The sequence below is a fragment of the Thunnus maccoyii genome, chromosome 13 (genome assembly GCF_910596095.1).
Source record: "Thunnus maccoyii chromosome 13, fThuMac1.1, whole genome shotgun sequence".
In the NCBI taxonomy this organism is placed as follows: domain Eukaryota; kingdom Metazoa; phylum Chordata; class Actinopteri; order Scombriformes; family Scombridae; genus Thunnus; species Thunnus maccoyii.
This window is the reverse complement of record NC_056545.1, coordinates 31,982,242-32,008,088: the sequence shown is the minus strand read 5'-3', so window position 1 is coordinate 32,008,088 and position 25,847 is coordinate 31,982,242. Positions and strand designations below refer to the sequence as shown.

Here is a 25,847-nt window from a genome sequence, read left to right as displayed (position 1 = left end):
AATTTTGGATTAGACCATATGAGCCATTCCCTTCACATAAAAATAAATACAGATATTTAGCAAAAAGTGATTTATATTTTATCTATGTTGGCAGCATTCCCATCCAGCCATGAAACAAACAGAGAGTTTTCATGTGACTGATATTTTGAGTAGGAGCATTTGTTAATCACAAGACCAGAACATTTCAAAATAAAAAAGATCTTCTTTTCTTCTTCTTTTGGTTTCAGAGGATGAAATGCCAAATGCTGAAAGGGTGCTCAGTTAGGATTAATTGAGTTCTGTAACATTTTATTGAAATGCAATGTTGTCTAACGCTGGGAATTTAAAATATAGTTTGGACACACTTTCTCATTCGGGTGAATGGGAAGGTGTGTCTTAACTTTTGACTGATACTGTAGTCTTATTCGTGACAGTGTATGGCTGCAAATAACGACTCACACTCTAAGAAACATCGCAGAATGAGCTTGGAAATATCTTGGTCTCAAATCTCTGGTTTGAGAGAGGACTTAGAAAACTGGCATATAGTCACATTAGAGAAGTTGAAACCAGTGGATATGTGGCATTTATGCTTATAAATATGAATGGAGCACCTGATCAATTATCATAATGGTTACCGGTCTATCAATGAATAATTTCAGCTCTACTACAGTGTGGAAAACAGAAGACACTTGAAAATTCTTGTAGGTAAAGAAATGTTAGGAAAGAGATCATATGAGCACTTAAATGAACTGCTTTATGACACACCGCCACACTGTCTGTCTTAAAATGTTTTTGAATCAAGAGCGTCCATGTACAGTGCTGATGATGTTTCTGACTCTGCCAGATTTGTTTTTTCAACCATCTGAAAATTTTGGACAGAAATATTTTGTAACTGACAGACATACGCCTTCACAATCCCACCTGAGAGCTCATCACAGTCCTCGGTCCTGCCTCCAGCCTTTACCAAAGCATCCGACAGCTTACAGTCCACTATGCACAAACTGAGTAACTGCTTTTTGTGTGGTTAAAAACTCAAAGGCCACATCAAAGATTTAGATTTATTAAAAATGATATCATACTCTCTGTCTACCTGTAACATAGAAGCCATTTTCATCACTCCTTACAACCTATGCAGTTATTACTGAAATAATGTTACAAGTGCCTCTACACCTGCCACGATACAGATGACTAGTGTTTTTGTGGACATGTAGGAAATCTGAAGTTGAGTATCATATGTCTTTACCAGGCACTTGTCATAAAATGTTTTGCACTGGCACTTCAGTCATTAAAATCATTGTTGTCTGTAGGCATGTAGAGCTAATCATCAGCTGTAATCCATTGCACTTCCTGAATGTACAATCAGTTTTCCCTTAATGTGACAAATGCCTGGCAAAGAAAGGCTCAATTCAAACTGTTCTGAAGTTTCTTTGTGAGGACTGATTGCTCCAACTTGAACTCCTGCTGAAAATATAAAATTGAAGCAGTTTGCAATGTATACCAGCTGTAAACAATAGTAAGAATGTCAATGTCTGTATTGTAGTGAGGCAGTCCAGTCTGTTCACATACTGTACATGCCGCTTCATTTTGCTATTGCTGTACAATCACAATTCAAGTTAAAGGTATTTTCTGATTAATCATCTGCTTTTTTACAACATTCATCTCATGCAGTTTCTTGTACTATGGTATGCAGTCATTTAGTTTTCTTTCTGTATACTTTTTCTGACAAACTCCCAAATAACCAGTAACCCAATAACCAAATGTTTGTTTCATAAATGAGTTAAGTTAGAATAATTTAATTCTTTTGTTAAATAAATGAATTCTGAGACTTTATGGTTGTTGCTGGTGTTTTGTTATGTCTACATGGACCCACTGCTCAGTGCACACAAGTCATCATATTACACACTGGAATAAGCTATTTGTAAAACAGTAGAAATCTATGTCAAGAAAAACAATATGTACCTCTATGACAGTGCTTCAGGCAACTGGAGCAATAAAGGGCTGCAGAAGAAAATGTGTAAAGTCATGGTCAAAGTGGGTCACACTTCCAAGGTTGTCCTGCCAACCTACACAGCTTATGTTTAATAAATTTTACTCTCTTTATCAAGTGAGAACACAACGTTCTGTACAGTAGTGAGGGGAGAAACAAAGCTTTCTGAAGCAGTGAATCATAGGAAGCAATTGTGTTGAAAATGGTTTACTCTTTCAAAGCATTTGATACAGTGAAAATGGTAACATCTGCTGGGCAACTTTGACATTGCTTTTATATGTAAGGATTCAGGACAAGACGTCATGAAACAGGCAACATATAAGTAAACTCACTGCTGTCATCTGTTTGTTTTGTCATATTTAATTTAACAAAGGTTATTTACCAAAAACTGTCTCAGTGCATGGATGTACAGATATATATGGAGGTAATTAGTCATTTTTTAATAAGGTTTATAGTTACCCCTTACTACTTTTAAAAACTCTTTGATGAATTAGGGACAGTAAGCTCTGTGACAAATTTATATTATAAGTGTGTTTAAGTAATGACATGAAATAAAGGAATAAAAGTGATTGTGCTACAGTGATAATATAGTGTTTAAGGATATGCTTTTGCAACTAGGAAAGTGATTGTGCTAATGAAAAAAGAAAACGTGGGGGATATTGATGTGTATGTGCAGGGTGTTTTCATTAAAAAACAATCATTTCTGTTATGGAATTTTTCATCTTAAGGGGTTACAAATGGGGTTATACTGGGTCAAGCATGGGCCTTGAGGTCAGAGAGCAACATCAAGTATTACAGAGAGAGACACACTGCCTCTCCTTGGATATGCAGCTATCTGGGTGTTTGTGAAAACTGGAGCCACCCTGATAAAGAGTGAACCGGCGTTGTCCTGGTAACCAAGATCAGGAAGATGGCCCGAGACTCCCGAGACACCACAGATAGGTGATTGTGCAGGTTTACATTGGCATAACCAGACCTGAAAGTACCATGCAATGTGACCTGAACTAACATGGGTAAAGTGCAGTTCCTTGTTTAGAAACTAGTGAACCAATTAGACAAATTTTTCATATTGTAGGCTGATCTGTTGGTATTAAAGACTAAAACTCAGACCTTCAGAAGGCAGAACAGGAAGAGACAGCATATAAGTGCAGAACACTTTGATGTTTACTGTTTCTGCTCTCTGCTTGGCCAAGTGTTTCTATAAATCTTCTCAGCATAAGACATCAAGGCTCCGTGACATTTTCTTCTACCTGAGGTTTTGACCAATGCTCAGAATTTCTACACAACAATTTCCACAGAATTAGGCATCAGTCTGCTCCTCTTCTTGCTCACTACCTCTCCAGTTTTGGAGAAGACCTGTTCACGTGACACCAATGATGCTGGCATGTAAAGGTACCTTTTAGCCTGTTTAAAAAGGTTTGGGTACACTGCCAGCTCTTGAGCACAGATCAAACACTTGACCTTTTTTTAGGACTGATCAAGTCAAAGTGCCCCCTCACATACGATCTGGCTCTTTTTGCTGGTGCTGCCTCCATTCTCCCTTTTTCTCCCTCTCTCACCCTATCAAACACTCACACACACAACCTTTCAGTCATACACTCTCACTTTCAACAAGTCACTCAAACACTTTCTAGTTCTCTCTCACTCACACTAAATTTTTATCAGTCAACTAAATCTATTTGCTTATCTGAGTATGCTTGTGTGTGTGTGTGTGTGCATGTGCATGTTGGTTGGTGTGTCTATCTACAGTACAGGTAGTACAGGTACAGTGTGTATTTATGTCTGTCTATTCTATACATAGAATACATATCTACATATCTAATACTACAATATAAACTGTTCCTGGACGTCTCTCAATGAAAATTTGACACATGCAATAATCTCAAAAAACCCACAAATTTTGGAGGGATTCTGCCCACTTATAAATATTATGGGAGATTGAGAAGCGTCTGCCTGCATTCAATCCATATGATTCAAGCATTCCAGTTCAGAGTTTAACCAACACACTCGCAGTGTCACGCATGCACACAACACGCTCCCGATATGTGTGTGATGTAACAAAGCTTCATTTGGGATGGTAATGTTAATTTTGCCGTGGTGAAGTGAGGAGTTGATACATATTGCCGTGATACTTTTGCTTTGAAAGGTTGATACAATGTCAACTAGCGTGCTTCTAGTGTGACAATCATACTATACAGAAGAATCCCTTTCAAAATTAGGTCCTATCTCTCCTGTCTCCTACCTCTCTAAAATCAGATTTTGTTTTTGCATCAAGACTCATGTTACCATCAAAAATCCCCCCACAAAGCAGTGAATTGAAACATAAAATCTACTTTTATTAAATAGGCATACAGCAATAATGGCACAGCTTTGAGAAAGATAAATAGTCAAACCAAGCCAGGGACAGATACGATGTGTAATATTTACACTGACAAGTCAAACAGTATCTTGACTGTGACTTGAAAACAGGAGCTTCATCTCAACCAATTAACTGTGCACTGCAGACAGAAAAACACACAACTACAAATGTTATCTCTAGATACTGTATTATACATCAGCATCCATTTTTAAATTTGGACTATTAAAAACTGTCATTCCTTTACACAGCATAAATAAATCAACAAAAACTGTGCTCTAGATCACATTCTACCTTTGAATCCATGTAGAGACACACTGCAAACTGGAGTTGTTTTACCTTTTTGTTTATATTTTCAAGCCGTGACTGGCAGTGACAATCAAACACTAAACATTTTCCACCAATCTGAACTGACCACACAGACATGCAGTGTTCTCACACCTACAAGCTCTGACAGCAGACATTGTCTCTAAATACATTACTGACATGTTAACAGTATACCTATGAAATTAGTGTCAGTCTGTTATGGGAGTATAACCTCCACACAACACTGTAATTCTACTGAAAGATCTCTGTATTAAGCATTTTTCCCTTTTCACAGCTCCTAACCCCCCCCAGTATTTACCAAGAATTACCAGCTTCCTTTGGTAAGGTACACCTTGGTTGTTCAGCATATTTTGTCAAAGTACAATCCCACATTATGTGTGTTTGTACACTTGTTTGGCTGTTCTTGTGAGAACCCATTTTTTGACATCTGAAGTGAGGTAACTTAGGTCAGTTTCAGGTTACAGACTAGGTTTTACGGCTGATCTTACATTGAGAGTTTTACATCTGGCTTGAATTGAAGAAGTCAATTGAATTTAAAAAAATGTGTGTGATGTCTGAGAATTCCCACAGATTTTATTGAGTGTTGTCATTTATTTATATGTGTTGAACACATATTCATCAGCAATCAGCAATTCCTACATTTCCCAGAAATATTCATCTGTAGGTGGAAAGAGACATGAGACATGAGGACAGCTGTAGTGAGAGTGGGTGTATAAACTGGTTTATGTGCTACTTTCTCCCTGCATGATTACTGACCATTGGCTGTAGCCATTGCTCTTGGATTCTGAGTGACGAACACAAAAATCTGATGTTGAAGGTTGATATCTGAGATTGTTAAAACCTTTTCTGAACATTGAAAAGACGAACAGATATGCAAATGAGGAAAAGAAAACACCCCCACATAAAAACAGATGTCAATTTCAAACAATGTTGATATTTACTTGAAGGAAGGGGGATGGAGTGAAAGTGGGTCCTCACAAGTTTAGTCAAATAAATGTGTGTGCATGTGTATGTCAGAGTGTGTGTGTTATCTGCGGATCCACAGCCACATGTTGAGTAGGCAGGCGGAGAACAGCAGTGAGAATAGGACAACTTCTGTATTCCTCCGTTCAGTGTTGTGCCTCTCAAGTGCCGCCAGCCGGCGACTCATCTTCATCACCTATACAGTTAAACAGAAACAGATAGAAGATGGAGAGGACAGATGAACAGGGAGAAACAGACAGTGAACAAAAGAGAGATACACAGGCTCATCTCAGTCGCGTTGAGCCTTTTTCACTGCCTACCTGTCTCCTGAGGACAATGAACTCCACAGCAGCTCCTCCCTCTTCTTCTAGACTCCAGTTCTCCATGGCCCTGAACAAAGACAGGAAGAATAGCAGACAGAAAGAAAAAGACAGAGTAAGAGAAAAAACAAACCAACGGAGAATCTTAGCGCCATACATGCCCCTCCATAATAAGCAAAGTTTTGACATTACTTCAATACCATTGCAAGTATAGAAACCAAACTTAAAATTAAAGCTGCAAGCAGCGTTGGTCGGGACCTCGCACCTTGGCCCGTCGGGATCAGAACATTTTGCTTTTAAAAATGAGGGATATTTCGTGCAGGTGTGGTGTGCTTTTATTTTGAAAGTGTGACTGACAGGATGAGAATTCTCTGCAGGGTGAGATATGTCTGTCTTGGTCACACCTGTGTCATCAAAATTATGCAAGTTTTGGGCCCATTCACTTGAATTTCAATTAGTAAATTGAAAACTCTTGATGAATTTGTGTGTAAAACAAATTATTTTCCTAATTTTCATCAAGCCTCTTTTTAGAAAAGGAAAGACTTTCAACCCATATGACCTGGTCAAAGTTTGACTGACATGTGTGTAGAGACAATAAGTAACTGCAGCTGGACACACATAACACACATATTCGAATGGAGAGCGTGAGTGAACCCACACCTTTTTGAACATTTACTGCTTCCACATAGTTTTAGATACAAACTTCATTTGAACTTTAAATGAGTCACAAGACTTTGACCTAGAAATCTTGAATTTACATGCTTTTTCTATCTTTTATTGTTTTTGAGATATTGTGTGTATTGTTTCACAGCAATGAGGGAGTGACATCATCATCAGCAGTTGGAGAGGAGTATTTTAGAGTACGCTTTTTGTGAACTCTCCTCATAAATCCCATTACTTTGGCCAAATCTTACATTAATAATCTTTTTTTTTTTTACTGTTTTACAGTAGTCCTCCGCCTTTTGGGCTCGGTCCCTAATAAATGCTTGCAGTCACACTGATACTACATGTAATGAAAAGGATTGAAATGTCAATGATTTTCCTAAAAAATGTATGGACTGGTATGTAGTGGTGTATTTATCTTCAGAGACCCTGCGCCCTGCCTGTAATTTATTATTTTCTTATTATTGCTGTGTTTGGGATGTTTCTGGATGTCAACCTTTGGGCAGTGGGTGTGTAGCCCCCAGCCAATTACAGCACACAAGGTGTCAGGTTAGAACTCGTATCGTAGCGACCAGGTTACATCGCTGTGGTTTTATTTGATTCAGTGCTTCCCCCGCTTCTTTGTCTCCCTCCTCTGCTGTGTGCAGAGTGCTGCTGTGTGCTGCTCCTCTGCTGTCTATGGGTCTGTTTGACCGACACACACACACATGCAGAGCAGAGAGTGGGTGTGTTTATTTGTACTTTAGAAAGTAACCGCTGTGAAACAATCAGAAAATATCATCTAAATACTCTGATTTACAGCTTCATTCTTGCCTGTGATTCAAACATACAGTAGTCTGACCACAAGCAATACCGTCATTAGTTTTGTGCACGGAACTCATCTTTGACCAAAAAAGAAACAAATATCGTTCCTAGGTGAACCAAAAACAGTACTGTGTTAAAAACAATGTTGTTTCAGGTACAGGTGAACAATGAAATAAAATCCAGGACGGATATGTTGGGTAAAACTTCCATGACGGTTTATCAGATGTTAAAATAACACACAGCAGTTCACTCATCTTTGCTGGCTACCAGGGTGTTGCTTTACTTTAATTTTATTTAAGTCCAGGGGCCTGATGCATAAAACTCAGTAGATTCATGACTAAAACTGTACACACAAAGCAGAAATATGCAGATGCATTCTTTTTGTCAGATTTATAAAGCTGTGCATACACATGGTTCTGTTTTATAAATTTCAGTCATTGTGGAACTTCATTTCCACTCCCACAATTAGCCATAAATGGATGAAGACACACCCTTACCCAGCTGTTTTCATATCAATATACTTCCTGCTCGTCCAGTCTTTACACCTGTCAATGAAACAAACACAAAAGAAGTGCAGCTTCAAGGATTGTGTTGCACCAGCAATGTTCTCCAGAACAGCTGTCATTACATGTGACCATTAGACATGCAGGGTGTGTTCTTTTTTTAAAAAAAAATTATTATTTTTTTTATAAAGAGAATATTAAAAATAATATTAACAGTGAAATGATGCTTCCTACATAAATTAGAAGAAAGAGACCAAAAAAAAGTAATGAATAATTAAATAATTAAAAATATTAAGTTTACATAGGCACCTTTGATTGACATTTTACAGATTGCAGTGTAGACTGCATAAAAATCACATAATCAGTTCAGTTGGTTATCAGATAGACCTAGATTCCATCTCTCACCTTGTGTTTCCATCTCCACCTCATCATATAACCCGCAGCTGCCTCTGGAAAACATGTGTATGCCTGGTCTGAAGTCTGGGTGAGGTGCGCACATTCAGCTTTATAAATACCAGTTCATGTGTGGGGAATGGCGTATGTATGGTTTTTGTGCATATATATCGTTTATACATCTGGTCCCAGATGTTGCAAGTGGACACAGTGGTCAAAGTTTCAACTTAACTTAGCACAAAAAGTAAGGAAATTTGTGTTTTGTAGATTATTTCTCTGTTGTAACAATGCTTCTTGGCAATATATCTTATAATGTTGGAAAGCCTGTTTATTTCCCTTTTAAATGTTTTGTAAGGAACATGCATTTGTGGGATGAGCAGCAGAGCTGAGTTGCGCCCAAGAAAAATTTGCCAAATCCTCTCTGCCAATGCCAAACAGCTTATTTTGCTGTTGCTATTGACTCTTGTTTTGAGCTTCTGGTACCCCCAGGTTCTGCCAATCAGGCGCCAATCAGGCACCTGATTGGCGTGAGCATGGGCCCTGCTACAGTAGTCGGTAGGTGTCTGCTCCAAGAATATGCCACGTTTGACTGATCTGGATAGGGCCCATGCGATAGGGCAACTTCAAGCTGGTGTTGCGCAAAACCAAGTTGCGGCATTATTTGGAGTGAGCCCTTGTACCATCTCCAAACAGGCCGCGGAGTGGGCGTCCCAAGAAGACGACACCCCAAGAAGACCGTTTCCTCACCCTGTCAGCACTTAGGTATCGTGGGCTGTCTTCTACAGATTTACAATCAAGGTTTGCAGGACGATATGGCTGACGGCTCTCTGCCCAGACAATCCGGAACAGGCTATACGCAGCCAATCTCCAGTCTCATAGGGCTGCCAGGAGGCCTGCCATGACTGCCCTTCACCGTCAGGCCCATTTGCGCTGGTGTCGGCAACACGCACACTGGAACCTGAACATGTGGAGGAACGTTATGTTCAGTGATGAATCCAGATTCTGCCTATGGCAGTTGGATCATAGGGTCAAAGTGTGGAGAAGATGCAGAGAACACTATGCTGATTGCTGCACCGATAGAGTAACATCTTTTGGTGTGTGTGTGATGGTGTGGGGTGGCATCTCCCTCACTGGAAAAACGAGGCTTGTCATCATTGGAGGCAATCTCAATGTAGAGATATCGAGATGAGATTCTGCAACCAGTGGCAATCCCATATCTCCACAGTCCGGCACAGAACTCTATCCTCCAAGATGACAACGCTCGCCCCCACAGAGCGGGATTTATCAGAGACTGCCTCAAGAAATGAGAGTGGAGAGGATGGAATAACCTGCCAGCAGTCCTGGCCTCAACTCCATTGATCACTTGTGGGATCAGCTTGTGTGTGCTGTTTATGCCAGAGTGACCAACACAACCACGTTTGCTTACTTGCAACAAATGCTAGTTGAAGAATGGGATGCCATCCCACAGCAGTGTGTGACCAGGCTGGTAACTAGCATGAGGACGAGGTGCCAGGCTGTTGTGGCTGTGTATGGTTCTTTCACATGCTACTGAGGTTCCTGTTTGTTAAATTAATAAATTGTTATGTCTTGTTTTTTCAAACTTCAATCATCCAATCCACCAAACACCAAACAAGAGTCAATGGCAGAATAAGCTGTTTGGCATTGGCAGAGAAGATTTGGCAAATTTTTCATGGGCACAACCCATAAACTCAGCTCTGCTGCTCATCTCACAAATGCATGTGTTCCTTTCAAATGTGGCACATTTTAAAAGGGAAATAAACAGGCTTTCCACCGGTATAAGATTTATTGCCAAGAAGCATTGTTACAACAAAGAAATAATCTATCAAACACAAATTTCCTTACTTTTTGTGCTAAGTTTAGTTGTCTCAAGAAAGGAGCTCTCATCACAATGTGTGGCACCAAGAGATAACAATTCCATTCATTGTTCCAAAAATAACCAACATCTGGTAAACAATAAAGCTGCAGTACAGAAGTTACTCCAAAATTTTGCTCAACAGTTTGGCATTGAGACAACAGTAAGGGACCGAGTACATTACAGCACAAACATGGGGGTAGTTTTGAAGACTAACGCATACCCACAGTTTTTCTTTCAGTCACATTTTCCTGCTGTGCTCCATGGGTGCTGAAGCAGGGACCTCAGTCATAATGCTTGCTGGTGGATGCTTCTCTTGGTTGCTAAATCTTTGTGCCAATAAGACAGAAAGACAAACTACAGTCTGCTCATAGGCCTCCAACAACATGACAGGTAACCAGCTAGGCAAAGGCAGAAATTTGAGCAATTAAAGACGGGCAGCTAAAGAAGCATCAGTCCTAGAAGCTGATATTTGGTAAAATAGGACACAGGGTCACAGAATTCATGCCTTACACACATCTGGTGACACCACTGAGCTACATGTAACTTATTAGAAGTTAAAGGGGAACCGATTTTACATTTCAAAGTGTGATTCCAGGTGTTGGGGAGTACTACTGCACAAGTGATAAAAGCTGCCCTTTGTATCTCCAGAGGGAGCTGTGTGAGATCTGATAAATTGTCTCAAGTGATGCCACTTGAGTCCATGTCCATTGAGGCTGAAGACTACAAGTTTGAAAATTTAATCAAATCTGGGGGTGTGGAGTTAGAAAGAAGTGAGGTTACCATCCTCATCTCTGCTGGAGGCTAGCAGTTACAAGCATAACACAGCTGAATTGGTACAGGTGAGTTAATCAAATTGAGTTGCATTGCGGGTAATGCAGGTATCTGGGGCCAGACGCACAGAACTCTGTAGATTCATGACTAATACTGTGTGTACGCACAAATCCAGAAATATGCATACGCATTCTTTTCGTCAGATTTATAAAGCCATGTGCACACATGGTTCTGTTTTATAAATCTCAGTCATTGGGGAAATGGGCGCATGTGCACGAGCCTCATTTCCACTCCCACATTAACCATGAATGGATGGAGACACGCCCTGAACCAGCCATTTTCATATCAATTCACCACCTGCCCCACCAGTCTGTACAGCTGTTAATGAAACAAACGGGCAAGAAGAAGTTCAGTTTCACAGATTGTGTTGCACCGGTGAGGTTCTCCAACAGCTAGAATAGCTGTCATTACACGTGGCTGTGTGGCTCTTCAAACTGTCCTTATCAATAATTCATCACATGGACTTGTAAACAATCGTCAGAAGTGATAGCTCAGAAATGTAATCAATGATTAGTTTGTAGTGTTCATATCTAAAGCAACTTCACAAGGTGTGACACAACTAAGGATAAAATAAAAAGAATATTAAGAGCAAAAAAAAATGTTGATTCCTATGTAAATGAAAAGAATGATAAAATTAAAAATTAATCACAAAAGTTATTTATCAACATTAACTTCATAAATGTGATTGGAAACGCTATTGATTTCTGAATAAATGGATATTTGGCATTATTTTTGGCATTTAAAAAATATTTTTTGGCCTGGCGGGGAATCTTGTTGGCCTGGTGGCCCGCCAGGCTTGTACTATTATAGGGGAAACACTGCTGTATGAATGTGTAAAATATTATTTCTGGTGTGCAGTATGTTGTGCTGGATATGACTTATTAGAAAATGTCTATACATTTGATAGGGGTGCACGATTCAGGAAATCTCACAATTCGATTCAATTTGAATTCTTGGGGTCACGATTCGATTCACAATTGATGCACGATTCAAAACAGTTCATGATTCAAAACTGATTCAATTTTTGAATCAAAATCAATTCTCAATTCAATACATTCATAGATTTGATTCTAGATTGATGTTTTGAGTTACTCTTAGGCGGTAGACACTTTTATAGGTCTCAAAGAAAAAAAATCAAATGTGAATCAAATGTAATTTACTATCAATGTCAACCCTGAGTAAGATTTTTTTCCTTTAGTCCACTCAGTCAATAGGAAACCAAGGCAGCCCTGAGACAAAGGATAAAATGAATACTTAATACAAAAATAAAAATTATTGCAAAGATAAACTGCTATGTGCAAAAATCCAAATAATAACTTAAATTCATACTTCAAATAACAAAATCAAACAAACAATAGCTGCCTGCTACATTTAGCTGCAAAGTGCAAACAAGAAAATTGATCAAATTGGTCAAATTGATCACTATAAGCAGATGATGACTAATTTTGTTTCTGTTTCTTAATTTCTCATGCAGATTACCATCTAATTGACATTTGTATACTTAGATGAATATTAAGTAATGAAATGGGCAGCTTTGCTATTTACTGAATTTTATTGACTGTTTCAAAATACAGAACAGCTGTTTCAACGCCTGTTTTGCTGCTGCATCTTGTTGGCTCGTTTCTGGCAGCTTGTCATAAGCTTCAAGGAGACTACATTTTTCATTGAGATAAAATGACTTTCTTGCTCATTTTTTTCTCAATGTGCACGCAGCCCCAGCCTCAGGTAACCAGCTGGCAGGCTGACGGGTTGTGCGTAGGCTGCAGGGGTGGGGGCTTCAGCAGCCCGCAGCAAGAAAGTTGAACCAGAATCAACTTTTGGAGAAACACAACCTGTAATGCTGTACAACCCTGCCATGAGGGAAGACAAAAACATTAGGGGACGTCATTTCTCTGTCTTTGATAATGTTAAAAGTAAAGTTAGGCTTTGCTGATGGCTTCCTGACTCATTTTAAAAAAGATGAGAGAAAGAGAGAAGCAGTGGTCAAGCGAGCTAGAGAGTGGATGAGGAAAGCGAGAATGAGAGGAATAAAACGCTATTTTCTGATTGTTTCACGGCGGTTACAAATAAATATGCCCACAACCACACAAACCTGTGGAGGTGAGCTGCAACACCTGATAATGGCATTAGTCTTGTCAAGCTCCCTCTTCCCTTCGAGATAATAAAATCCAAAATATGTTCAAATGATTGCCTTCATTGCTGATGGGACAGGTTGTATTTGTTTTTCTGTCAAGTACTCCATTGCTTGCAGTCTCTCCATGACACACACTTCACTTCCTTCTTGCCTCCGCAGTTGGGTTCGGGTGAAAACCAGCGTGGCACCATTGCGCCATCTATGGGATTTAGCAGCTAACTCATGTCACGAAAAAATGGAAAACAGCGTTGTGGCATGACTGAAAAATGTGAATTGATACTTGGAATTTCTGAATCGGCAGAGACAGAATCGCGATTCTTATGTGAATTTATTTTTTTTGTGCACCCCTAACATTTGATGTACTATGTGTCATTTGGGCCTCAGATCCTGTTGCATGTAGGGAATACTACATAAGTGAAATATTCATGCAGCAATACATTTACCAGAGGGCAACTGACATGGATATACATTTTCATGAATATTGGACATTGCATGTAGGAGATAACTATCACTTCCTGTGTCCACTATGCAGTCTGTTTAATGACCCAAACATGTTTTGGGGAAAAATTCACCCACATGGCATGCCAAGGGCGTTCCACGAAATATTACAAGCTTCGCAATTTAGCATCACAAAGGTCTTTAGATGTCACCTACCAAATTTGAAGTCGCTTGGGTTAAAGCTCTAAGAGGAGTTTGTTAAAATGCAACGCCTATCAATGGCTTCACTTTGCAAAAAAATGCACAATTAATGCAAAATGGCTGACTTCCTGTTGGACTTAGGGTATGGCTCTAAGAGGAGATGGTACATCAGCATACCAAATTTCATTAATCTACATCAAAATTAAAGGTGGGGGATTTGACTTTGAAATTTTCTAGAGGGTGCCCTTGAGCCATTTTGCCACACTCATGCCCAAGACCCATATCCGACATCAAGTTACGCTACTTCTGATGCATGTGCAAAGTTTTGTGAGTTTTCGAGCACCGCTAGCATCTCAAAAATGCTAAAAGCAATTAGGAGGCGCTATTGAGCCAACAAGCCACGCCCAAACCCAGTAGTGATGGTAAGTGAAATACTGACTAGTTCAAACATAAGTGCAAAGTTTCATGAGTTTTCATGGATCCTAAAGGCCTGAAACATGTTTGTAAAATGAAAATTGATGGACGAAATTCAAAATGGCTGACTTCCTGTTAGGCGAAAAAAATTCATAAAATGTGTTTTATGACTAGAATGATGAAAACATTGAACCTACCGAATTTTATGAACATTCAAGCAACTTTATACCAACATGGCCTTGTGTTTGGGGGCACTATAGAGTCCACTGGCCACACCCAAGCCCAATCACTACAGAACTTTGCAATTTTCACCATTTCTGATGTGTGTTCTGTGAGTTTTTGAGCATCCTGGGCCCCTCAAACATGTTATGCCATACAATAATAATAATAATAATAATAATAATAATAATAATAATAATAATAATAATAATGATAAAGCTGCAAGTAGTGATGATTGGGCCCTCACACCTTCATGCATGTCGGGGTGCCCTAGGGTTTTATTGCGGGTATGTAAATGGTTTCAGGCCTGGACTCTAATCGGACGTTGCACAAAGGAGATAAATATCACTTCATGTATCCACTGTGTGGCACTAGAGAACACCCACTAATTATACAACATGTTGCTGTATATCATATGTAGACCACATCATATAATTTCATGTAAATCAGATGACATTTGTCATATAAGACTGACTTCCTGTTGTCAGTAGGTGGCGCTATGACTATGACTCAATATTGACAATTAAATGTGTTCAGGCTGGGACTCAGGTTGGACGATGTACATTCCAGTTACAACTTCCTGCTTCATGGTGAAACATCGAAGTTGGCCACGTCACCACAGCAACAACGTTCGATGAAACCTCAAGATTTTGATAACTTTTCATCATAAAGGTCTTTCAATGACACTGACCAAATTTGGAAATCGGTCGAGTTAAATCTCTAGGAGGAGTTTGTTAACAACCCCTGTAAATTGCAAAAACAGTGCTAAAATTGCAATGTAAACTTAAAATGGCTGACTTCTTGTTGGACTTAGGGTATAGCTCCAAGATGCTTTTTTGTGCATCTGGACACGATACATATACTTACCAAATTTTGTCAATCTATGTCAAATTTAAAGGTGGGGGCTTTGACTTTGAAATATTCTAGGAGGTGCCCTCGAGTCATTTCGCCACACTCAAGTCCAAAACCATATCAGACAACTAAATATACCCCTTCTGACGCGTGTGCCAAGTCTCGTGAGTTTTCGAGCACCCCTAGCCCCTAAAACACAGCTTCCTGTTTTATGGAGAATAATGCATTGCCATGGCAACAGATTTCAATGACAACTCAAAAGCTCCACCATTTAGTATCATCAATGTCTTACAACTTAGCTGACCAAATTTTTGTTGGATCTGTTTAATCTGCTATGAGTAATTAGTAAAACTATGGGGCCTATAACCTCCTGTTGCCAGTAGGTGGCGCTATTACTATGTTTCAATAAGGGCCTCTACATGTCTTCGGACCAGGACTCTTATCAAACGTGAAATTTGGGAGCATGTGGAGTTGGGTTACAACAGTTTGTTTTGCAATGGCGAAACATTGAAATTCGCCGTGTCGCTACGGCAACAGTTTTCAATGAAAACTCACAGTCTTCACAATATAGCATCATCAAGGTCTTAAGGCTTTTCTGACCAAATTTGAGGTAGATCTGTTCATCCTGCTAGGCACAGGTCATAAAAGTACAGCACCTGTAACTTCTGTTGCCAGTAGGTGGTGCTATGACTATGACTCAATATTGACACAAGGATGTGTTAAGGTCAGAACCCTCATCAAGCATGAGAAATTTGGGGCAGATTGAATGATGTACTTTCGAGTTACAACAACTTCCTGTTTCATGGTGTAACATCAAAATTTGCCACATCGCCACAGCAATGGCATTCAGTGAAAACTCAAGATTTTGGTAACTTTTCATCACAAAGGTCTTTAGATGACCAAATTTGAAGTCAGTAGGATCAAATCTCTAGGCCTTTTTTTTTTTTCAAAAAAGCCTCTTGAAACCATGGATGTATAAAGAGAACTGGATACAGCATCGGAGGCAGGGCCCCGTTCATTCCAATGAAAGTTGCTCAGTGGCGCATGAAGCCAAAAAAGTTTGACTTCCCTATATAAAATTACTCGGATCTTCGGGGATCAGTGGGCCCATAGAGCAAGCGCACTAGTGACTTTCGCCGGCCGAGCCGGCTACTTCTGGTTTAGCCCTCCGGCTAACTTGAATGGGGAAAAAAAATTAAATTGTGCAGCTCTTTTAGGCTTTCAAAATGTGATTGGACCAAAAGAATCAAATTCTGATGGTGAGACAAGTCATTTCACGGGGGTTGTGATACTCAAAAAAATGTGTCCGCTGATTTACGGACATCTCTTTCACAATGTAAGTCTATGGGAAAAAGTCTTTTTGGGCCCAATAGTGTCACGTGACGTTGTAATTACATGGTTCAGCTGCTATGTCAAATTGGCTTCACAGCCCAGTGCTGTTCCTGGGGGTTTGCTTGGAAGCAAGTCGGCCATTTTCAATTTACTGTGTAAATTTGCCATTTCCAGACGTTATATTTTAACAAACTCCTCCTAGAGCTTTGACCCAACCAACTTCAAATTTGGTCAGTGTCATCTAAAAACCTGTGGTGAAAAGTTATCAAAATCTTTAGTTTTCACTGAACGCCTTTGCCGAGGCAACGCGGCAAACTTTGACGTTTCGCCATGAAACAGTAACTTTAAGATAAATCACCCGATCTGCCCCAAATTTCTCATGCTTGATAAAGGTCCCGTCCTGAATGCATCCATGTGTCAATACTGACTCATTGTCATAATGCCACCTACTGGGAACAGGAAGTTACAGGTGCTATACTTTTATGACCTGTGCCTCGCAGGTTGAACAGATCCACTTCAAATTTGGTCAGAAAAGCCTTAAGACCTTGATGATTATATATAGTGTATATTATGGGTTTTCATTGAACGCAATAACCGTGATGATGTGGCGAATTTCGATGTTTTGCCATTGCAAAACAAACTGTTGTAACTGGACTCCACATGGACAGATCTTTCCCAAATTTCATGTTTGACAACAGTCCTGGTCTGGAACACATATACAGGCCAATTTTGAATCATAATGATAGCACCAGCTACTAGCAACAGGAAGTTTTAGGCCACATACTTTTACTAACTACTCCTAGCAGGTTAACCAGATTTGCCTAAAATTTGGTCAGCTAAGTTATAAGACATTGATGATACTAAATGTAGAAGCTTTTGAGTTTTCATCAAAAGCTGTAGCATCCATGAAACAGGAAGCTGTTTGTATTTAGCTGTCTGATATGACTCTTGGGCTCGGGTGTGGCAAAATGACTCGAGGGTGCCCCCTAGAAAATTTCAAAGTAAAAGCCCTCACCTTTAAATTTGACGTAGAGGGACAAAATTTGGAAGGTATATGTATCGTGTCCAGATGCACAAAAAAGCCTCTTGGAGCCATACCCTAACTCAAACAGGAAGTCAGTCATTTTAAATTTACATTGCAATTTTAGCACTCTTTTTGCAATGTACAAGTGTTGTATTTTAACAAACTCCTTCTAGAGGTTTAAGTCGAGTGACATCAAATTTGGTTAGTGTAATCAGAAGACCCTTACAATGAAAAGTTATTAAAATCCCGAGTTTTCACTGAAGGTCGTTGCCAGCAAACTTCAATGTTTCACATTTACATATATATTGACAGTCAATATTGACTGATAGTCATGGCACCACCTACTGACAACAGGAAGTCAGCCTTATATGACAGACATCCCATTTACATGGAATTTACATAGTGTGGTCTACACATGATATACAGCAACATGACATATAAATAGTTGGTGTTCTCTAGCACCACATAGTGGACACAGGAAGATATATTTAACTCCTTCATGAAAGTCCGATATTCATAAAAATGCATATGCGTGTCAGTCAACCTCCACTAAATATGTTGCTGAATTAATGACTCTTTTGTGTAGCACCGCTTACTGGCAACAGGAGACTAAGCTTTATGTAGCAAACATCCGATTCACATGAAATTTACAAGGTGAGGTCTAAAGTTGATATACAGAAAGATGATAATTAGTGGCTGTTGTCTAGCACCACATACTGCACACAGGAAGTGATATTTAACTTGTTCATACATTGTCCAATAGGAGCCTGGTCCTGAACACATCTGCATCCTGCAATAAGAGCCCTTTAAGTGCTGCCTGCTCCAACACGCGCAGAGGTGTGAGGGCCCGATCATCGCTGCTTGCAGCTTTAATTAGGGCCTGAGCACCGACACTGAGAAGGCCCTATTGTGAATCAAGGAATTCTTCTTCTTCTTCCAAAAGAAACACATTTTTGAGGGGCTACAGGTGCTTGAAAACTTTGCACATTCGTCACAAGTGGTGAAAGATTTAATATTTTATGGGTCATGAGAATGGGCGTGGCAAAATGGATTGATAGTGGCCCCTATAAAATTTCAAATTAAAAGCCTCCACCTTTAAAGTTGACATAGATGACTGAAATTTGGTAGGCAGATGTATCATGTTCAGACGCACAAAAAAGCCTCTTGGAGTGATGCCCTAAATCCAACAGGAAGTTGGCCATTTTGAAGTCACTGTGCAATTTTGGCACAGTATTTGCCATTTCCAGGTGTTGTATTTTAATGAACTCCTCCTAGAGCTTTAACCCAACTGACTTCAAATTTGGTCAGTGTCATCTAAAGAGCTTTGTGATGAAGTTATCAAAATCTTAAATTTTCATTGAACGCCCTTGCCGTGGCGATGCAGCAAACTTTGATGTTTCGCCATGAAACAGGAAGTTGTTGTAACTTGAATGTACATTGTCCAACCTGCACCACATTTCTCATGCTTGATAAGAGTCTCAGCATGAAGACATCTACATGTCAATATAAAGTCATACTCATAATGCCACCAACTGACAACAGGAAGTCAGCCTTATATGTCAAACGTTGTTCGATTCACTTGCCATTTACAAGGTATCGTCTATGTTTGATATACAGCAACATAATGTATAATTAGTGGGTGTTCTCTACTGCCACATACTGGACACAGAAAGTGATATTTAAACTCGTTACTGCAATGTCCGATAAAAACCTAGTCCTGAACACATCTGCATGTCTGTAATAAAAGCTTGTGGACTGCAGCGTGCCCTGACGTGTGCGAAGGTGCGAGGCCCCGATCATCACTGCTTGCAGCTTTCATTATCATTATTATTATTATAGTACACCATTGCATTTGTGAGGGGCTTAGGATGCTTGAAAACTTACGAAAATTGGCACACACATCAGAACTGGTGAAAATCGCAAAGTTCTGTAGTGATTTGGCATAGGCGTGGCCGGCAGGCTCCATAGCACCCCCGAAGGCAGGGACATTTTGGAACAAAATTTCTTTGATGTTCATGAAATTCGGTGGGTTCATTGCTCGATAGCGCCCCCTAATTACTTTTAGCATTTTTGAGGTGCTAAGGGTGCTCAAAAACTCTCGAAACTTTGCACATGCATCAGAAGTGGTGTAACTTGATCTCTGATATGGGTCCTAGGGATGAGTGTGGCAAACTGGCTCAAGGGTACCCCCTAGAAAATTTGAAGTCAAAGCCCCCACCTTCAATTTTGATGTAGATTTATGAAATTTGGTAGGCAGATGTACCATCTCCAGACTTACAAAAAAAGCCTCTTGAAGTCCAACAAGAAGTCAGCCATTTTGAATATATTGTGCATTTTTTTCACAAAGTGAAGCCATTGACAGGCACTGTACTTCAACAAACTCCTCCTAGAGATTTCACCCAAGCAACTTCAAACTTGGTAGGTGAAATCTAAAGACCACCTGCAATGCTAAATTGCAAAGCATTTTAGTTTTCATGGAACGCCTTTGGCATGGTGTGTTGATGAATTTTGCCCAAAATATGTTTTGGCATTAAAGAGGAAGTTGTTGTAACTCCACTTTGTATTGTCCAAGAGTTCAGACCTGAACCCATCTGCATGTCAATATTGAGTCAAAGTCATAGCACCACGTACTGAAAACAGGAAGTCAGCCATATGTTAATCATCACCCTATTTACATTAAATTTACATGATGTGATCTAGAAGTGATATAAAGCAACATGACATATAATTATTGGTGTTCTCTAGCATCACATAGTGGACAGAAGAAGTGATAGTTATCTCCTACATGCAATATCTAATCTTCATGAAAATGTATATCCATGTTAATACTTCACCCATGTAGTATTATCTACCTGCAACAAGGAGGGCAGGCATAAATGACACTTTATCAGATGTATACACAATTTCTAATAAGTCATCTCCAGCGACACATACTGCACACAGGAAATAATATTTTACCCATTCACACAGTGTCCGATAATCCTAAAAGTTCAGAGCCGTGTCAATCAACCAAGCGCAGCAATATCACGGCTGCCACTTTGTCCGACGCACGTAAGGTGCGAGGGCCCATTCATTGCTGCTTTCAGCTTTAACTATTATTTTTTGTCATTATTATTGTTATTCCCCCACGCCATTGCATTTTTGAAGGGCTTTTAAGTGCCTCGGGCCCTAATAATAATCCCTTCAAAAATAATAGGTTTCACACCATTCAGTGCTCGGGCCCTGATAATTCCTTCAGATACAAAAGGGCCTTCACACCTTCACACATTTACAGTGCCAGGAACCCTTAGGCCCTTGTCACTTTCGTACTCGGTCCCTAATAATAATAGAAATGTGACCAATAGTGCTAGCAGCAGGCAAAAATCACTAATAACAATAGCAACAGCTCAAAAGCTAATATTTCACTGTATGATATGACCTCCTCTTTCTGTCAGCTTCTGTGTGTCTGCAGTGTATTTACTGCTTTTTCACACACGATTTCAGGCCAATTGGAGGTTTTAAACCTGTGACTTTCTGCCTTTGTATAATTATCCAGACTGCTGCTGTTTCATGCAGTTTGTGGGGTTTAAAAACAGAAATACTCCAACATCCAGCAGCTGAAAGTGCTGTGTCCAGATAGTTGGATGGTTGAAGGTGGTTTCTGTGGGCAGCTGGAGTACTGTAACTGATTTAAGGCTTTTTTCCAAGTACAGGACGACACTTTTTGAAATGTGATTGTCTTAGCTGATATAAGAAATGTTAACCCAAAAAAGAATTGAATGTGGAAAAAAAAAAAGTTGTTGAAAATGAAAATGAGTTAATAACAGAACAATCAGCATATAGTGTCTGTTGTTTCTCTTCTTGTGTCTAATGGCGTGTAGTCCAATAATAGGTATTCAAAAGTTATTAAGTAATGGTCTGATAAAGTAGGATTTTGTGGAAAGACTATTAAATGTTCAATTTCGATGCAATATGTCAGAACAAGGTCGAGGGTGTGGTTAAAACAGTGAGTGGGATTATTTACACTGAGAGAAGCCAATTGAGTCTAATAATGAGATAAACACAGTGCTAAGGCCATAATTATCGACCTCCACATGAATATTAAAACTCACCAAATATAATTACTTTATCTGTACTAAGTTTGATAAAAATTAAAAAATAGAATTGGCTGTAAAGTTTTCCAGGTTGGGTGCGAAAGACTAACAACAAAGCTTTCAAATGAGTTACAATTGAGATCAGGTTTAGGGTTGATTATTAGGCTTGAGTCGAAAATGGCTCCACCTCTTCGGCCAGTGTTTTGAGGAATGTGAGTATTAATATGAGTGGGGGGAGTGGATTCATTTAGGCTGACACATTCTTCATGACACAGCCAGGTTTCAGTAAGACAAAATAAATCAATATGATAATCTGAGATTAGATTGTTTACTAACACAGCATTAGATCTGATGTTTAAGAATCCACGTTTAATTCTCCTATTGCAGTTGTGTTAATTTTTATTGGATTTTTTACACATAACTCCTCTTCTGCTTACTTTAGACATAATTGATTTAAGTGGTCGGGGGACAGACACAGTCTCTAAGGGGTTTTGGGTGGGTAGCTGTTCTAATGGAAGCGCAGAGAAGCATGTAGGACTGCAGCTCTGCCTCTTGGTCTCAACTCTGGGTTGTCATGCTTTTAGTCTACTAATAAACTCAGCTATATTTCTAGATATGAGAGCAACTCCATCCAAAGTGGATGTATGCCGTCTCTCCTAATCTCCAAAGAGTCTGCCAATTATCTATAAAGCCCACGTCATTTGCTGGACACCACCTCAACATCACTGGTCAGATCTGGCAGGGGCCCAGTAACCTCCGATTAACATAATCGGGAGTCATTACCACCAACGTGAATAATAATTTTACCATATTTACTCCTATCCTTAGCCAGGAGTTTTAAATTTGATTCTATGTCGCCTGCTCTGGCCCCAGGAATACATTTGACAATGGCCGCTGTTGTTACTAACTTCACACTTCTTACTATGGAGCTGTCAATAATCAGAGTTGGTTTTTCAGCAGGTGTGTCACTGAGCAGGGAGAACCTGTTAGAAACACGAACTGGCTGGTGATGAATCGTGGGCTGCTGCTCAGGGTTATGTTCCCTTCGGACAGTCACTCAGCTGCTCAGCTGCTCGGGAACGACCAGGAGAGTAGGACTTACTCTGGGTCGGCCTGCACCGGCGACTGGGTACTAACTACAGTAGTTAACAATTGGTTTTCCATGGTGCAGAGCCGCGCTTCCAATTCACAGAGCCTCGCTCCAGTACTGCAAATAAATTATATTTATTACATGTACCATTACCACTAAAGGAGGCAAAGAAATAGTTACACATATGACACAACAAGCAAGAGAGAACAGGATGGTGAGAGGGAGAGACAGAAGCCCTTGCTAGCAGCTAGGCAAGAATATAACAAAATTAACTGAGTTGAGAGCAGCAAAAGCGCTATCAATAACACAGCCCGCAACTTGAAATGAGACAATACACTGACCACAGCACATCAGCAGCACGTCAGCCAGAGACGGCTCAGGTTTGAAAATGAATAATGGCTGAGTGGACTCTATAATGGCAAAACAACCTTACCATTTCTCTCAACAGTGACAAAACAGCATAATACCATTGTTTTTTAGCCAAGCAATGGGGAAATTAGTCCAAATAGCAGTAAAGTGGTAAATGGTAAAGTTAAAGTAGGACATGCTAAAGATTTTTTTGATGCTACCTTAGATGTAGTTACTGTACATGTAGCAATGCCATATGATGAAAAGTTTGGTCTTTTTGACGTAATAATTTGGCATCAAAACACTTGGATTGTCCTTTTCAAGGGTTTCTCATTTAGAGGTATGACCTGTATTTATGGCTGACTGTCTGCAGGAGGTGCTGAAAGGCCTGCAGGCCCAGCTGCTTGGCTGTCTGCAGCATGGACTGTGGAGACAGGAGGCTGACGGGGGTAGCAGGGAAGGGCTGAGCCTGGGCCTGAGGGCTGGTGGTCTGGGCAGAAAGAGAAGCAGCGGAGTACTGGTGGAGAGGACGGTCTGAACCTCGACTACAGCCAGGAGAGGAGGGGAAGGGAGGATGACATTAAAGACAAGAGAAAGAATAAATGAGCAATGTAGGAAAAGGATAACCAGGATCAGAGGGGTAAAGAGGCAGTAAGGAACAGAAGAACAGTGGACAAGAGAGGTGAGAGAAAAAGGGCAAACGTTACTATTTGGGGGGTATAATATGAGCTAATGGTATACAGGACTGTTGTCCTGGATGCCATAAACCTGTTTTTTTAATAACCAACACATCTGATAATCAATAAATTATTGAGGTCATTTATCAACAAAAATGTCAACCATTCTCTGGTTACAGTTGATCCAACATGAAGATTTACTACTTTTGTCTGTTTTATAATAATAGTAAACTGAATATCTTTGAGTTCTAGATTGTTGGTCAGACTTAACAAGACATTGGAAGAAATTATATTGGGCTCTGGGAAACGGTAATGAGAAATTTTCACTATTGTTAAAAGTAATTGATACATTAATCAATAATGAAAACGTTATTAGTTGCAGCCCTAAAACAAGCCAAAGAATCCAACCAAGCATTCACTGCCAAATTTCAAGACTTGACAGTTCTTCATACTCAATGGACACATTTTGGTCTGTACACTGAAGCTGATACCCAGCCCTCTTAGTTTTCACATCACTTTACAGACTAGCGACTGAATGTAAGACTTTCTTGTTCCATCTAGATCCCTCTGTTCTTTTTAGACTGATTGGTTAGTCATTCCCCAAATCGCTATAATGAATTTTACAGTGTTTAAGTGTTAAATGAGTACTTCACTGATTTTTCACGTGTATATCAGTTTACTTGTTATGAGAAGTACTATCCAACCAGTGACAACAGTTTCGTGGCTCTGGTAAGGGGTTTGTCTGTTTGGATAATCCCTGAATGTCATCAACTTTATCCCCAACCCAGCTTGACAGTTCAAATTTTTAACAAAGCGCCAGCACTGAGGACATGGTGTTTGAAAAACGTAGGAATTTACTAGGCAGAGAGGGTCTATTGACCTTATATAGCCCATTACGTCGTTTGTAACATTTCCAGTTTTGTCTCTTAACTAGCGGTTTCTATTGATGACTGTAGTAAGTAGTAAGTAGAAGTCTTGGTAAAGTGTCTTGGTCCTGACACACACAGCCTACTATACATTTCTCAAAGTTGTGAACACACATACACATTTTTTAGGAGGTCATGTGACCTGACACCACCATCTTTGGCGCAAACTAGCTTACAACTTGCTCAAGTAGCTTACTTTATGTTGTAGCCAGCTCCATGTTTCTATGGTGAAATATTGCAAGAACTATGATGTTTGACTTATCAGTACCATTAGGTATTTGATTAAGTTATTGACATTATTTGCAAAAATGATTACAAAAGATTTAGTTTAGTTGGGTTTAGTTTATTAGTTTATTTAACAGGGGCCATGCACAACACAACCGTTGGGCCAGAGTTAGCTATATAGCTAAGTTACATCTGTGGTCCCTGGGCAGGAAAATATAAAAAACAATACAGTACAATACAAACAATTAAAAACAATACAATTACCAAATTTACAAACAGTACATCACATATAAAACAACATCATACAAAAAATATATTGCGTACTCTCCATGCTGGAAAACAGTTGGTTACATACAAAGGTTTACATCAGTGATCACATGATTGGTTCATCTTGAGCCATGTTTTAAGTGTTGTTTTAAAAATACTGACGTTTGTGCATTCTCTGATATGGGTGGGATTTGAGTTCCACTTATCTTGATTGATACAAAAACTGGACTGTGCAGTATAATAGTGTAACTACCCACATTTTTTTCATGAGGCTAGGCCCCTTCACACTTCAATGTATGTGTATTGAATGTTCAGCAGCTCCCACAGTCTGGTCCGACGGCTCTTCAGGATCCCTCCTGCCATGTGCATTGTGCGCTCAGTGCCAGCTAACCTGGTGCAAAACCCTCATAACAGAGCCGGGCTTGGGGTGAACTGACCACGGGTCAGTGCTGCATTTCGTTTCGGTTATATGTTTAAACTCTCCTGGGCCACCACGTGGCTGAGCAGGCTGTCATTTAACCTGTGAGTTTAAGTAGTTTTCCACCAATCATACAATCTAAAGGCGCACCCAGCCAGACTCCATTCATAAATCCCAGGTTTAAGGCGACTTGGCTGTATGTCAACG

General features: G+C 39.7%; 1 protein-coding gene across 6 annotated transcripts in view; it reads right to left on the bottom strand.

The window, feature by feature from the left end:
* Positions 1-4,277: 4,277 nt before the first annotated feature.
* Positions 4,278-25,847, bottom strand: part of LOC121909763 (mitochondrial fission factor homolog A) — a 41,322-nt gene continuing 19,752 nt past the window's right edge. For 2 of the 6 annotated variants that reach the window (XM_042430431.1, XM_042430429.1), the window contains exons 5-8: positions 23,475-23,672; positions 7,897-7,944; positions 5,933-6,002; positions 4,278-5,808 (exon numbers count right to left, since the gene is read on the bottom strand). In XM_042430431.1, coding sequence (XP_042286365.1) covers positions 5,677-5,808; positions 5,933-6,002; positions 7,897-7,944; positions 23,475-23,672 — 448 coding nt within the window. In that variant the 3' untranslated portion in view covers positions 4,278-5,676. Of the gene's footprint in view, positions 5,809-5,932; positions 6,003-7,896; positions 7,945-8,307; positions 8,352-10,391; positions 10,498-23,474; positions 23,673-25,847 lie in introns of those variants that run through there. The other 4 variants (XR_006099512.1, XM_042430432.1, XM_042430434.1 and 1 more) reach the window with 4 other exon arrangements.